General features: G+C 36.9%; 2 protein-coding genes across 2 annotated transcripts in view; both read left to right on the top strand.

Moving 5' to 3' along the window:
• LOC115720608 (uncharacterized) overlaps window positions 1-7333 on the top strand; it is a 34861-nt gene extending 27528 nt beyond the window's left edge. Inside the window, exons 24-35 of the mRNA XM_030649763.2 lie at window positions 2367-2630; window positions 2718-2816; window positions 2910-3094; window positions 3878-4213; window positions 4699-4852; window positions 4995-5105; window positions 5493-5660; window positions 6071-6197; window positions 6287-6445; window positions 6570-6682; window positions 6767-6826; window positions 6927-7333. Of these exons, the coding sequence (XP_030505623.2) occupies window positions 2367-2630; window positions 2718-2816; window positions 2910-3094; window positions 3878-4213; window positions 4699-4852; window positions 4995-5105; window positions 5493-5660; window positions 6071-6197; window positions 6287-6445; window positions 6570-6682; window positions 6767-6826; window positions 6927-7136 (1986 nt within the window). The 3' untranslated portion in view covers window positions 7137-7333. The remainder of the gene's footprint in view (window positions 1-2366; window positions 2631-2717; window positions 2817-2909; window positions 3095-3877; window positions 4214-4698; window positions 4853-4994; window positions 5106-5492; window positions 5661-6070; window positions 6198-6286; window positions 6446-6569; window positions 6683-6766; window positions 6827-6926) is intronic.
• A 5427-nt stretch (window positions 7334-12760) lies between these two features.
• LOC133034155 (uncharacterized) lies at window positions 12761-15993 on the top strand. The gene is made up of 4 exons (XM_061109188.1): window positions 12761-13546; window positions 13867-14766; window positions 15243-15760; window positions 15852-15993. The coding sequence occupies exons 1-4, from the start codon at window positions 12761-12763 to the stop codon at window positions 15991-15993; spliced, it is 2346 nt and encodes a 781-aa protein (XP_060965171.1).
• The last annotated feature ends 242 nt before the right edge of the window (window positions 15994-16235 follow it).

The raw sequence follows: 16235 nt of genomic DNA, 5'->3' as shown, positions 1-16235 counted from the left end.
TATAGGAGGTCAGATCACTTTGAGATCATTGGATACTCTGACTCTGACTTTGCGGGATGCCAAGATAGTAGGAGATCTACTTCGGGCTACATATATCTGTTAGGTGGTGGAGCTATATCATGGAGGAGTGCAAAACAAACACTCATAGCTTCATCCACCATGGCAGCAGAATTTGTTGCATGTTATGAGGCATCCAACCATGGTATATGGCTGAGGAACTTTGTCACTGGGCTGTGCATTGTGGATGGAATTGAAAGACCACTTAAGTTGTATTGTGACAATAAATCAGCTGTATTGTATTCCAACAACAATAGGAGCTCGACGAAGTCAAAACACATTGACATCAAGTTCCTTGTTGTAAAAGAAAGGGTACAAAGTGGAAAGATTTGTATAGAACACTTAGGTACAAACTCCATGATTGCAGACCCCCTTACTAAGGGTTTGCCACCCAAGGTCTTTCATGAGCACACTGCTCGTATGGGTGTTTTAGATTATGAGGATATCTAGATTCAGTGGGAGTTTGTCTTTAGTGTGTTTTATTTGTTTTATGAAACATGTGTATTTGGATATTTTTCTGATCAGAAATTATGTTATTCAGTTTATTTCACTTTGTACATTTAAGCTAAAGTTTTGATCTCCATAAAGTAAAGTAGGACCAATTGAAAATTGACATGAATAGATCACCATGCATGTAATTTTCATACCACATTATTATAATTGATCTATGTCATTTGGCTATGTTGATGTATGTGACCATTGATGAGTTTAGTTGTGATTGATACAACGAAAATCGCTTTGATCCTATGTTGATATAGTTAATGGACGAGATTGCACATGCCTATGGTTATGTTGACAAAGTTATGAGCTCAATAAGGTTAACACATTTATATGTATACATATGTGACCCAGTGGGAGATTGTTAGAAATAATTAGGGTCACAATTGTATATATAAAATGTGTGTTGGGTCATCAAATAAATAAGTCAAATTTATGTGGTCTATTTTGGAATAAAGTTTATGACTTAAGGGCGTGATTGTTATGATTTTAATATGTGGATACCAATTAGACAATTTCTATATTGATGAGGGGCCAAATAGAAATAGTCAAAAATATTGCCAACAGGTTTGTCTGTTGGTAATATAACGGTAATGGTCCCCATTTGCATCGTATCTTTTCACTCTTGTATCCCCATCACCAAGAGAAAAACTTTCAGAGAAAGGTTTTGATGCAAATTGGAAGATCATACCAATAAAGATTATTTGAAGGTCGATTCTATGGATTCCGGTACGCTTCCGCTATTCCTTAATCTTATTGTTTGATTCTCTTGAATTAATTAGGGCTATATTCAGAGTTTACAGTATTTCTAACAAGGACATCTGCTCTTCCATAGGATTTTTGACCAGAATAAGCCATAGAGTTTGTCTTTTGGTACAACCTTTAATGCTGAACACCAAGATTTCCTCCGTCTGGGATACTCCACTGCATGTTAAATTCTTTCAGCAATTTGTACAAAAATTGTAATGCAAAGTCACAGTGTTGGATGAGGTGTCTACTAGTCTTGTTTTTCTTTCTGCAGAGCACACACCATCTTGGAGATAATGCAAAAGAGGGCTTCTTCTTTTGCAAAATCTTATGTATGTTCACCGTGCTCAGCATCAGTAACATAAGAAGATTTTGACTTTGGGTGGAGTTGCTGGTTTCCAAATGACATCGGACTAAATTAATTGCCTCCCTTGCTCCCTATTCCTCAATAAGTAAAAACCAGATTTACAAGAGAATAGACTTGAGCTCGCACCCTTTTAATTTCTGCAGTACTTACATTTTCCACCCTTTCCAGTGTCCAACAACTGCATCAGCTGTGGAATTTCCCTCTCGTGCAAGTTTCTGTAAAACTTGAAATTCCAAGCTACCTAAGAGTTGAGATTTCCTATAAACTTAGATATGCTCTGGTTTCTTTTTGGGCTTATTCTTGCTAGGTAAGGAAATGAGTTGATGACATAATTTAATCCCACCCACACATCCCCCAAAAACGGATTTGGTTGGGAAAATCTTTTGAACTGGTGTTACAAGCTATCTAGTTTTATTTCCTTATGTTGTCTTGTGCTTTATGTTTTATTTCAATTTATAAATTTTGTAATTTTCCCCAATTTTGTAACCATGGCTTTCCTCCACCATAAATGAGAAGCTATAATAAACTTGGAAGGGAGTCATTACAAGACATATGACCAAAAGATGAGTATGATAGCATTCTTTCTAAGCATAGGAAAATAATCATGTGTTGGCATATAATTTTCCATTCATTCCCCCTCTTTATATCCATGTTACTGTTGTGTTATATTTCTCATTTACCTCTTCGGCAATTTTAGGTTGGAAAGCATTTAAAGGCATTATGGTCAGCAGCTTTCCGTGCCATGGATGACATAAAAGAGACTGTCAGAAATTCCGGTGAAAAGTTATGCCGCGCTGTTACTTCGTTGACTATTAGACTGTGTGATGTTTCTCTAACGGATATAGCCTATGCTAGCCAGGCCATGAACATTGTTCTGCCTGTTCTGCTCAAGGAAGGCATATTGAGTAAAGTTGACAATATCCGCAAGGCATCCATTGCTGTTGTAATGAAGCTTGCAAAGGTTAACATTTCTTTTCAGTTGTTTGTAGTTCTTCTATCCGTATTTTAAATCTCAAAAGTATTCTGGGTTTCTCCAATTTATTTACAGGGTGCAGGACTTGCTCTTCGTCCACACTTGTCTGATTTAGTCTGCTGCATGCTGGAAAGTTTATCTAGCCTTGAAGACCAAGGTCTAAATTACGTTGAGGTTGGAAACTTATATAACTATATGCCATTCATACTTTCAGGAATTTTTTATTGTTTCCTTTAAATTATCTCTTTGTTTGTGATTGTCACCCAGTTGCATGCAGCAAATGCCGGAATACAAATAGAGAAGCTTGAAAGTCTGAGAATCTCAATAGCAAAAGGCTCTCCAATGTGGGAAACTCTCGATCTCTGCTTAAATGTTGTTGATTCTGAATCCTTAGATCAATTGGTTCCTCGTCTTGCTCAATTGGTCCGATCAGGAGTTGGTCTCAATACTAGGTATCTATTAATTACATTATTATTTCAAATCCAGATATTATGGATTTTTTTTAGTTATTTCTTGTTATTGTTAACTTTTTGTCTTGTTCCTCTTAGTTTGTGCGCTTCAGATACATAGATCTTTTGTGGAATATTCTCCAAATGTTCGCTTTTTATAGAGTTAACAATTGATCGTTTGAGATATGGAAAAGATATTAATGATCCATAAAGTATCCACTGTAAATAGGGAAACTGAAAGGAAATGAGTAATCAAAGAAAGCAAAAATTCTTGTCACTGAAGCCCAAAGAGAGATTCCTCACTTATATTATTAATATAATACTAGGATGGGAAAAAGAAATCTACAAAATTGTATCAAACCTGAACATACACTGTTAGGATTTACAAGAATCCTGAAATGAACTGAGTTTATTCTATTTTCATTAGTGAGCAACTCCATGCCCACTAGCTAGCTCAGTGGTAAGGGAGGTATGAATCTGGGACCTCATTATTTCTTTGTTGTACGCACCAAGTGTACTAACCATACCAATAGAAAAAAAAATAGTGAGCAACTCAAAAATGTGCAGGTCATTTAAGTAGAGACTAAAGTATGTGATTGTCATGTAAAAATGGCAACATGTCTTTATTTCTTTTTTCTTCTTTTTTATTCTCTCTTTACATTGATAATACAAAAACAATTAAAAAGAAAGAGAAGCAAGTGTACATGAAATATGACTACACCATTAGAAATCTGCTTATTTGTCTGGTGCTTTCTTTGACATGGCCTGTCTTGTGTTTTCTCACAGGGCTGGTGTTGCTAGCTTTCTTAGCTTACTTGTTCAAAAAGTGGGCTCTGATTTCAAACCATACACTAGCATGCTTTTGAAGTTGTTGTTTCCTGTTGTTAAAGAGGAGAAAAGTGCAGCAGCCAAACGTGCCTTTGCCAGTGCTTGTGCCATAGTTTTAAAGTATGCTGCACCAACTCAGGCCCAGAAGTTAATTGAAGATACTGCAGCCTTGCATACTGGTGATAGGAATGCTCAAATCACGTGTGCAATTCTATTTAAAAGTTACTCATCCATGGCCTCAGATGTTCTGAGTGGATATCATACATCAATTATTCCAGTTATTTTTATCTCAAGGTCAATTTCGTATCTTTCTTCTTTGGTGTGACTTTAGACTTTACCTTAAATTAGCGTTACATTATTTTTTATCACCAAATCTTGGCAAACCAATGAGACTAATCACAACTATAAGAAGGCAGATCTAGCACTGTAAAGAAGTAATTTACTCAAGGTGACTATAGAAGACAGGCTCAACTCCATTGCTTTGTTGTAATCTCTTACAGGGTCTCCTGGCATTAGAAAAGTTGCTATAATCTTTTGCAGGACCTTATTTGTTATGACCTTTGCAATTTAATCTCCTTTGGCTTCTAACGTGCTGACCTCTATAACTGGAGTGTGAACTCATATTTAAGAAACTGAAAGCACTGTGATAATATTTTATGCTTAACCTGCAGGAAAGTTGTAATATTCTATTATTGTTATAATTGATTATTATTTGTTTGAATATTGCGTAAAGTTGCTGTGTTTTGTTTGCTTTGGAATTTTAATGTTCGCAAACACAGATTCGAGGATGACAAGAATGTCTCTGGACTGTTTGAGGAGTTATGGGAAGAAAATACTAGCAGTGAAAGCATAGCCCTCCAATTGTATTTGGGAGAGATTGTATCTCTTATATGTGACAGCATTACATCATCTTCATGGTCAAGTAAAAAGAAGGTAAGCTTTCTTCTAACCCCTCTTAAGTGAAGTTATTTTAGTTTCTCTTTATCTTTCATCACCTTACAATTTCTACTTTATTATTTTTGCAACTTATACTTTTATAATTGTTGGCTCATGGTTGTCATTACATGAATTGCAGTCTGGTCTTGCAATTTGCAAACTAGGTGAAGTTTTAGGTGAATCCTTGGCTTCTCATCATCGTGTGTTACTCCAAGCTGTTATGAAAGAAATTCCTGGGCGTTTGTGGGAGGTATAATCATTGATCAATGAACTAATTACTCAAATGTTTTTTGATGAAATGAAAAATAAAATAAAATGTTATTAATAAAGTGGATGATTTATATGAAAAATTCATCCGGAAACTAAAAATTGAATACTATTTCTAATTCCATCCTAATCATACAACAATCTAATAAGCTTCTGTAGTTAGTTATAATCAGTCAACCATATGTGGAACTAAGAGGAGTTGTGCAGACAAAGAAAACAAGTGCATTAGGAACAAAACATTGAAATGAAACACAATACATTAGTTGAATGTAGTAGCCAATATATTTAGGCAATATATTGTATCTGTCAAAATAGTATTATCTTTTCCCTTTCTTACATTAGTCTACTAACGTAACGTTGAATGAAACAGGGCAAGGAAACTCTACTTAATGCCATAGGGGCTCTCTCCAAGTCATGTCATAAAGCAATTTCGGTTGATGATCCTACCACTCCTAATGCCATTTTAAGTGTAGTTTCCTCTGCATGTAACAAAAAGTCGAAAAAATACCGTGAAGCAGCTCTATCTTGTCTTGAACAGGTATTTATTTCCATTTTGTAGCCACAACCTATCGTTGAAAGCTTTCTTTTGTTTGTGTAAATGCTCTTGGAAATATGTCTTGCTTCTTTCTTCATTCCCCCGTTTTTTCCATATGGTTGTGCCTTCTTTTTCCATTTCATTTCATTTATGCATATCATGTACTTTTGTTACGTACTGTCAGTTCCTGATATATTCAATTGGTTTTTCACAAATGATATATATATATATATATATATATATATATCTGATGTACAAGGTCTTCGGTAATATTGCTATAACTAGAGATTATTGTTTTGCATTTGCTTTCCTTTTGTTGAAAGTTGTGCTTCTCATGTTCCCATTCTTACATCCAATCTAGTAGGCATTTTATCTTGTTTGACATCCATTATTGTCTCATATTCTGATTTCAGGTTGTGTGGTCCTTCGGTAATCCAGAGTTCTTTAAATTAACTTTTCCAATGCTATTTGAGATGTGCCAGTCCGCAACTCTCAACAAATCTGGGAAACTAACTTTGACAAATGATGCTGTTAAATCTGGTGATAACAAAATTTCAATATACCTTTCAAATATAACACCAATTTCTATCTCATTTGAGCTTACAAATCTATTTTTGCTTTGTGGACAGAAAAAGACGATGCCGATGAGATTTCATTTCCGAATGACAAACTATTGGAATGTGTGACATCTTGCATTCATGTAGCACAATTAACTGATATTCTTGAGCAACAGGATAACTTACTTCACTTGCTGATTATGTCCCTTTCACCTGGGCTTCCTTGGACAGGTAACCTTTCTTTTCCTATTTGCCCTTAACCAAGTTGCAAGAGCTTTATGTATAATATACTGTTATCATTGATGAATTTGATTTGTTTTGTTGCTTATCTCATGCATTTTCACTGTTTTTCTAGTTAAAATATCAGCGTTTTCGTCAATAAAAGAACTCTGCTCAAAGCTCCAGAAGATTTTGGATGACTCCAAGGAACCCTCCATAGATGCTGGGGTAGCATTCTTTGTCCAAAAGGTAATATGAGCCAAAATTATCCATCCATACCTGTATATGTGTTACTGCTTGTTTGGATCAATTGAATTTCGTTCTCCTGTTCAGGTGTATCAGTCAGTGTCGCCTAAAATAGTTGAATGCATAACAACGGTGAAGATTGCTCAGGTATGCACATCATGACAAGTGAAAACAATTTCCATAAATGTCTTCACTTAAATTTAACTACTTTTATCTTAGTAAGTGACTGGTTTTCACGTTGATACAGGTCCATGTAACGGCTTCAGATTGTCTTTTGGAAATCTTTAAACTATATGAGCACATTCCATCAGTGTATTGGACAGCAAGTGTAGATCTTATGGACGAGCTTATTCAATTGCTTGAAATTGAAAAAAATGGGGAGGCAAAGTCCTTGTTGAAGAGGTGCATTGACATCCTAGAAAACCTCAAGAAGCATCATCATGTTCAGGGCACCTAAACTCAAATTTATAGGATTCTTGTAACTTGGGACATAGGAATACATGTACAAACCAATTGAATCACATTAATACCCCTATTTTTTTTAAAATTGGGGAATTCGCATTACAAGCTATAGAATTTATAGATAGATTTTACTTCCATAACAGTACATATAATACAATTTTTAATTTTATTTTTTTTGGTTTTTAACTTTAAGCATGAATTTTTTGCTAAAATAGTATTTTACAAACATAAAGTGATACTAAAACCAAATTTGAGTTTATATTGTTAGTGTGCTGACTATTTGAAACTTTTTTTACACAATACCACTTTATCTAAAAAATGGTGATGTTTCTTCTAGTCTTTGCACTCAATATTCCATGTCGAAGTTCATTTTTGATGTCCGTGTTTTCCACCAAGGATGTGTGTCACCCATGAAGAGGGCTTGTGAGCAATTAGGGTCTACTTGGGTCCAGCTTAGGCCCAAGTACTAATAAGGGTCCAAGTATTACGAAGACGGCTTGACATTGCTTGCCTTGATCAATGCATTGGTCCCAAACAACCATTTCATCTTAGTCAGGGAGACTACAATTTTTTTTTCTTGTGCTGTAAAACAGAAGTTCTAGCATTCAGGACTCTGTTAGTGTCTCCAGCTCCATCTGACCGTCTTGGATCCTGAAAGACATCATTGGCTAGCTAGCTTGCAAAAATGCCAAAAAGTAAGCAAAGTTAAGTGTGCAACTCACCATAGATTAATCCCGAAGGCCAGCAGAGTGGAGCTTGTTTGGCTCACTGTCACCGAGCTCTTAAAGCTCATCATCATCCATAGAAGGAGGGGCTCTCTCTAGGTGCCTGCGAGCTGCCTCTTGGCTCTTTGCCCCGAGGATGAGCCTACTCCCCAACCGGGCTTTGGGGCACCCCTACCTGAAGGTCGTTCCCTCCTAGCCGGAAGATCATCAATCATGAGTTGCCCAGCTGGTCCAAGCCCTGGAGGAGGAAGAGGAAGAGATGATCCAACAACATCTCTACCACGGGTGGTCCGAACCACCTTGGCCCTCGGACAACCTGAAGGCTTATCAAAAGGTCCACCAGCAAGACCTCTCAACCTGGAAGACATATTTGCAAAAATAAAGTAGCAAAATCAGAACAAGTCACAAATATTCAATGCAAGATAAGAATGTAAAAGATGGTGTAATCAACTATCAAATACCATCATCCTCAGAAGAGTCATTGTCTGAATCCTCAGTAACCACCTTGCCCTTGCCTTTAGATGTAGGCAAAGAGCGAGTAGGTCCTGTAGAGCTCTGGCCTCCATGCCTAATCTGAAGAGAAGCATCACTAACTGAGCCCCTGCGGACCAAGCGCCGTCAGATGGCCCTCTTACTCCTCTCCACATTTTGAGCTATGTGAGATAGAGGCACGTCATCATCCAAGTCAGGGACCTATCCATCACTAGGACAAACTCCCTCTGTAGTTGGGGCTCCATCCACACCAACTGGTAGGCCGTGGGCTCCCACAACTCTAGGAGCAAGAGGGTACAAGTCGTACTTCTGGAAGTTGGCCACACTGCCAATCTGATTATGTTTCTCTTCTCCACAAAAAGAGATAGGATGTGGTTCACCCTATCACTCATCTGTAATGTAGGGATGGAGTGCTTGTAAAATGGCACCCGCTAGAAGTGGTAGTGCCCGATATTCTGAATGTCCCAAGCAACGAAGTAATTCTGGGTGTACCCACCTACTTTGGACATGGGTGTGCTGTTGGTGTCACCCAATCACTGGTGGCCAACTTGACTGAAGTAGAAGTACCCAGTTCTGTTCTGTTTCGGGGAAAACTTCAGATTGAAATAGTATCCAATCTCATAAGGAGTGAGATGAGGCCAGCCTAACTCTTTATACAAAACAAACATTGCCGAAAGGTACTTGATACTTTTTAGGGTGATTTGTGTTGGACACATCTCGAAATAAGCAGCGATGTCTCTGAAGTAAGGATGTAACGATAATACTGCCCCTTGCTGTATATGACGCTCCAACCATGCCATCCAATTAAGGGCAAGTCGGTGCGCTCTCTGATCTCTAGTGGGTATCTCATAATGAACACCCCTTATTAGACCACTAGCTAGTATCTTAGCAAAAGTATCAACATAGAGGATGGATGCAGGAGAGACCCACCTATCTCCCTATGATCTAGCATCCAGAATCTGAGGCTTTGAAGATTGGACTAAGATGTGATCCAAGCCTGACACGAAGGCTGACTGTTCAAAGGCTCCCCATCATCATCATAACTTCCCAAGGGGCGGTTGGAGAGGACGATACAAGTTCTATTTTCTTCTGGCATTACCAATATATGTGAAATCTACATTCTTTGAAATAGAATTTCATGTCCATTCATTCTTTTCAGGGAATGATATTTAATTACTCTAAATGTACAATAAATTTGTACAATTCACATTCTATTCAATAATCAAATATATTTTTATCTTGATTATAAGTCTGTCCGTACTACAGGTACACGACTACTATTAATCAATTTTCACACATGATATATAGATTTCATGCACTTTAATTGTGTGTGGTATCTCATCTTTTGGTTGGTTCCACTTTCTTCTGAAAATATTTGAGTAGTAAATAATGCCATCGATTATTTAAAATTATTGCATTCACTTCAGGGAATAACGTTGAACAAGTAGCACATAATTATAAATTTCTTTTACGATTGTTCATCCATAAGAATATAATAAATTATTCATCAATTTCTTTTACAATATTTCAAGAATATATGAATACAATTTTTGCATAGTCTCCAAGATGTATGCAAAACTTGATCTTTAATATATGTCACATGCAATAATTTTCAATATAAACATTGCAAGTAATAACAATGTATAATAACATGACTAATATATAGAATACGAACAATCTTTAAAAGTAATTGAATTAAATTCGTATCATTCCCTGAATGAAATAACATTAGTCATGCTCATTGTTATTCTTATACTTTGATGTTTCAATGCAATTTTCTTAGCATTTTTTTTGGTATTCAAAACCTACTATAAAATTGCATCAATAATAATCATTCTTTAATTGTATTCACATAAATACAATCATTTTTTTTTTCAACAAATATAAAATATTTACTTCAGAAAATATTTGTCAAAATCTATATCGATATTAGATTACTTTTCATTGTCCTCAAAGGATACAAGAACATATGCAAAAATATGTATTCATCTCTTTCATAATATATCCGTAAACTATATGATGAATATTACGTTTGCATAATATTCAAGACAAGATTTTATTGAGAACGCATAATCTTGAGGATACATGCAAGATTTTACTGAAGATGCATAATCATCAGGATATATGCAATATTTTATCGAGGATACATAATCTTTAGGATATATGTATAATTTATACAAATTTTCTTTACTATATCATATACACACATATATTGTACATATTATAAATGATTACAAAATAATATATATATATGAAAATAATAATAAACATATAAAAATATATATATATATATATAATATATAGATATATAGATAAAAAGAAAAAGAAAAACAAATGATTCTTGAAATTATTTCATTCAGATGAGTATATATATAAATATATACAGGGACGGAGGCAGAAGTTAAAAATAAGGGGGGCCAAAAGATAAAAAAAATAATTAAGGGGGGCCAAATGCATAATTTTTTGAAAAAATAAAATTTTTAATATTAAATTGCTTTATAATTTTTTTTTGTCCAAAATTTTGGGAGGGGCCATGGTCCCCTTTGGAGCTAAAGTAGCTCCGTCCCTAAATATATATTTAGTATATTGTGACCTTGAAACAATTTAAGAACTTTAATAAAATACTTACATTGGGGCTTGGGCAGAGACTCATGCTTGAAGTTTGGGCAACGACTCGTGTTGATAACGTGTTATAAAATAATATAAAATAGATGAGAAGAAAGAAGAAGAAGACGAAGAGCGAAAGAGAAAGTGAATGAGAATTTCTCAGTTGTTTATTCTAATGGGGTGAACCTCTATTTATACAAATACAAGAGTTAAATATTAAGAAACTAAGAAAAAGGAAAACTAAGAAAAAATGAATGTTGATTACAATTAATTGTAATAAATAAAAGATTTGAACATCACATAATTATTAATATTTATAACAGAAAATATATTATATTGATATTGTTAGGTTTAAAATATTACTAAAATTTAGGGTTTTTTTTTAGTTTTATTTTTTTTACTTTTACGAAAATTTACATAAAAACTAATGGAATAATTTAAATCGTAATTCAAATTCATATAACAACACATATAAAAACTACCGGAGCAACCTAAACCGTAATAAAAAAAATTAAAAAAATAATATATGATATAATTTCTTTAAAATTTTTGACAATAAAATTGTGACAAATTTTAAGAAAGTAACAATTAAAAATAGTGAAGTACATAACATTGTATATATATGTTCTCTTATATTAATATATATATATATATAACTTACTATGTTAATGTTAAGTAAAATGCGCGTATAATTAATTTTAATTAAGGAATGTTAAGCGTAATACATGTATGTTTATTTTTTTTTTAATTAGGTAAGGGAAATTTGACAATACATGCTTAAAAATAGCATGTGTTGTTTTAATATGCTAGCCAAAAAATAGTTCAAAAAATAACCTCCAATTAAGATTAATCCCAATAATACCCTCCCCATTTCAAATTACCACTCTCTCTCTAACTCTCTCTTTTCTCTCTCTCTCTCTGTCTCTCGTTCTCACGCAACCCAAACGACACCCACCCTCCCCTAACCGGACCACCACCTCAAGTCACCGGACCACCAACGACAACCCACCAAGCCTGCTACGAAACCCCACCCGACCCCAACAAAACCACCACCTCCAGACGAAATCGCGAAATCGCGAAACCCACCACCTCCAGAGGACATCGCGACATCGCGAAAACTTTGAAGACCAAATCGTGGAAGCCCGTTACATATCGCGAAACACAGAGAGACGAGCACCAGACCATTGGAGACGATATCGTGAAACCCCAAACTCGCGACACCCCTACACAAAACCCAGATCCGAAACAGTAAAAAAGGTATTTGTCTAAACTTTTTTATTGTTTTGATTAGTTTTTATTTGTTTGTGCTTCATTTTAAAGAAATGTATTTACTTTATTTTGAAATTTTTTTGATTTCGTTTGAATTTCATTGATGCCGATCTGTGTTCTGGTTTTTGCACAATTTGCGACGTGTCGCGACTATGTTCACGACATAGCGCGACATCGTCTTGGGAAAGTTCAAAATTTATAAGAAACCGTTTGTTTATCGACATTTTAGTGATACATTAGCGAGCCACTTCGCGATATATAGTGTTGAGTGTGTAGGTTTCATGATTTTATCGACTTGTATGTGTTTGGCGACATGTTTGCGATTCGGTTAGCGATATATGACAGTCGTACCTAGGATTCATGTTTTTTATCGTCCTGTTTGTTGTTAGCGATATGGTAGCGACATAATAGCGGCATAGTTAGCGATATGATTAGCAGTAACCTGTATTATGTTTCACGATAATTAGCGACATACTGCGACATCTTTAACGACATACTTCTAACAAATTTGTTGACAATTTTGCAGATGGCACCTGAACTTAAACTTCCAATTTCCTCTCATTTCACGGGACGTCTTACCTATCGGGGTACAGATAGGTTCAGATATATCAAGGCCAAGTTTACTGAGATGGATTTGGTTGAGACGATGAAGGCTAGTCCTTTCGGACACTTTTGGGAAGCTGGAGAGTTGACTTTCTCCGGCGCGTTGGTCCACAGCCTCCTCTTAAGAAAAATGAAAGTGGACACAGAAAAGGAGGATGAGGTTTGGTTTCATGTAGGGAGAAATGACATGAGATTCGGACGGATAGAGTTTGGACTCATTACTGGCTTACCTATGGGTAGTGCCCCTACAGACGAGGAAATACACGCCAAGTCCAACGACCATCTAGTTCGGACTTATTTTGAAGGGAAGAGTTCTGTTCAGTTGGACTCCCTTATGCTCCAACTTGAGAGGTGCGAAGATAAAGATGATGCCTACAAGCTTGGACTGATCGCTTTCATTGAAGGTGTATTAGTATCAAAGGAGGGCAATGTCCAAGTTTGGCCTGAGATGTTGAAGTTTGTTAACGACCTCGAATTCTTCTTTAAGTATCCGTGGGGCGAGCGCGCTTTCCGTAAGCTGATGGAGACATTAGGAAAGAATATGCAACATTACAAGGATAATGTTGACAAGAAGAAGGGGAAGAAGATTGCTCAGGAGGCAAAGTACACTGTTAGTGGCTATGTGCCTGCCTTTCAGTACTGGGCATACGAAGCAGTTGAGAAGTTGGGGAAGAAGTATGCCCACTGCAACGGGACCAAGTTCCCGAATGTTGGTGGAAAACACCGGAGGGCCAGCGGAAACAAGATGTGAAGGCAACCGACATTGCACTGTTATTCAACAGTCGGGTATGTTTCTTAACTGTTCAGTATTTTATTTAAATTTATTGAAAATGAACATTCGCGACATTGTTCGCGATGTGTTAGCGACATTTTGCGATATCGCAAAACAAATTGCTACATCGCTTATCGCGACATATGTCGCGACATGTTAGCGACATGTAGCGACATTGTGCTGCATGTTTACAATTATCATAATATTTGACTTCTTTTCAGAGTTTTTAATTATTCTGTGTTCCTTTTTTGTTTCAGTTGGTGGTGAAGAAGTGCTTGTTTCCCCGGCCCAGTGAAGAGGCATACTTTAAGAGTATTAATGAGGGTAAAACCCCTCTTTGCTTTGAGATGGACGTAGAACAAATGGTAGACGTTGATGGTACACAGGAGTCCGTGTTTGAAACTCAAGCGAAGACCATCAACGAGGCCGTCACAAAGGCAAATTTAGTTCCACCACCACCGGCACCTGAAGTACACGAGCCATCTACTTCAGCAGGTCCTTCTGCTCCAACCAGTACAACTGTGGACACTGACCTTGTAAAGAGGTTGGATAGTATTGAGGCCCGGCTGGAGAAGCTTGAGTCCCAGCAGGAAGCCGTCATGTTGGCACAGACGGGGTTAGTAAATAGCCATCTCAGCATGAGGCGGTCCTTCACAGATAATCAGAAAGATCTGAAGGAGACTCTACTGGCTAAGATGGACGAGTTGATGGCTATGGTAAAAGGAGCGGCCACACCTGCACCGCAAAATGAGGAAGAACAGGCGAGTGATAACGAAGATGTCTTCCCAGAAGATTGGGAAGCAGATGATAACGAGGCACCGTCAACTCCATTGGAAGCAATTATCACGGCCATTGGGGATACACAATCACAGGACGAAGTCCTACTTCTACCTGCACCCCCAGAAAATGTGCCATTTGTGAGGAAGAGGAAGCCGCCAAAGTACTTGAACGACTACACTGCGAAAAAGAAAAAGAGGCGAGTTCTTCCGGAGAACGTAGACCCGGAGAGACCAGCAGACCGTAGATTGCTTCGTACGTTCAAGAGGTGGTTGATTGGAGACATTCCCAATGCCCGACCTAGGAATGTGCACACCGGTGTTGGCGATGTGAAGTTCTTCACAATTTTATTTCTTAGGTCGGAGTGGCTTCACGATGATGTAAGTATTTAATCATTAATTAGTTTTTTTTTCTGATTTTGCAACATATATGTTATTGTCGATGTGTTGGCGACATTGTCGCGACATTTTCGCGACATTGCTGCTGATACAGATGTTTTTTTGCTTTCTGTTTTATTTGTCGACATGTCGCGACATTGTGACGACATTCTCGCGACATGGGGCACTTTTTTGTGTGTTCTGTTTAACGACATGTCGCGACATTGTGGCGACATTTTTGCGACATTGCTGCTGATACAGATGTTTTTTTGCTTTCTGTTTTATTTGTCGACATGTCGCGACATTGTGACGACATTCTCGCGACACGTGGCACTTTTTTTGTGTGTTCTGTTTAACGACATGTCGCGACATTGTGACGACATTGTCGCGACATTAGGCAAATTTTTCTGGCGACATTGTTCGCGACGTTTCGCGACTTTATTTACGACATTGATTAATCTTCTCTTTTTTTTATGCAGCACATAGATGCCATATCACACTTGATGAGGAGGAGACGCCATCATTTTCTAGAGTTGTACCCTCAGCCAGGTGTGATTTTGGACACAACACTTCCACAATTCCTCATAGGCATTTGGAGCTGCCAGACTGGTGACAGAAGTACGTTCGAATGGCCAGATGCGGTGAACCAGTATTATCTGGGTATGGAGAGCCGATACATGCCATGTTGGAAGGATTTGAACTTCATATACTTCGTCCTGTACTTCGATCATCAAAAACATTGGGTTGCTGTTGAGGTAGATATTGATATGTGGCAGATTCGGGTGTACGATAATGATTTATCATGCACCACCGACGCACAGTTTGATGCCATCATGCTACCTTGGTCTGAGTTGTTTCCACATCTGCTGAGGTCTACTGGCTATTATGATCAAGTCAACAACAACATTCTCAATGTGGACTTAGGGGACAGTAGCCAACTCAAATCAATGCATGCTAGACGCATGCCAAGTGAGGTGGTTCCCCAAAGTAAAACAAGGTATTTGTTAATACAGTATATTATTATTTCATTTGCCATTACTCTTTAAATGCAGTTCAGTCTCTAAATGTGTTTGTTGTTAATTTTTCAGTGGTGATTACGGGGTGTATGCACTTGAGTACATCGAACATCTCATGCTGAATCGGTCCTTGGACAACATTACAGACGATAGCATGAGAATGTTCAGAGATCGGTGGTGTGTAGACTTGTTTTATCAGAACTTAACTTGGTGAAATATAATTTAAAAGGGTTGTAATTTTTTTGTATTATAGACGATAGTTGTTTTTAGTACTGTACAGTTTTTATATATGGAAAAGTGTTCAATTTTAAAAATTTTACTTACATGTCGCTACAAAATCGTTAACATGTCATTGAATGTCGAAAATTTTTAGTTTCTGAGTGTTTGGTTTCATATCGCTAAAGCACCGCAAACATGTCGCTAAAAATGTCGATAGTACAATCATGTTTTGACTCT

The sequence above is a fragment of the Cannabis sativa genome, chromosome 2 (genome assembly GCF_029168945.1).
Source record: "Cannabis sativa cultivar Pink pepper isolate KNU-18-1 chromosome 2, ASM2916894v1, whole genome shotgun sequence".
In the NCBI taxonomy this organism is placed as follows: Eukaryota; Viridiplantae; Streptophyta; class Magnoliopsida; order Rosales; family Cannabaceae; genus Cannabis; species Cannabis sativa.
The sequence above is the reverse complement of the archived record's forward strand: the minus strand, read 5'-3'. Positions and strand labels throughout refer to the sequence as shown.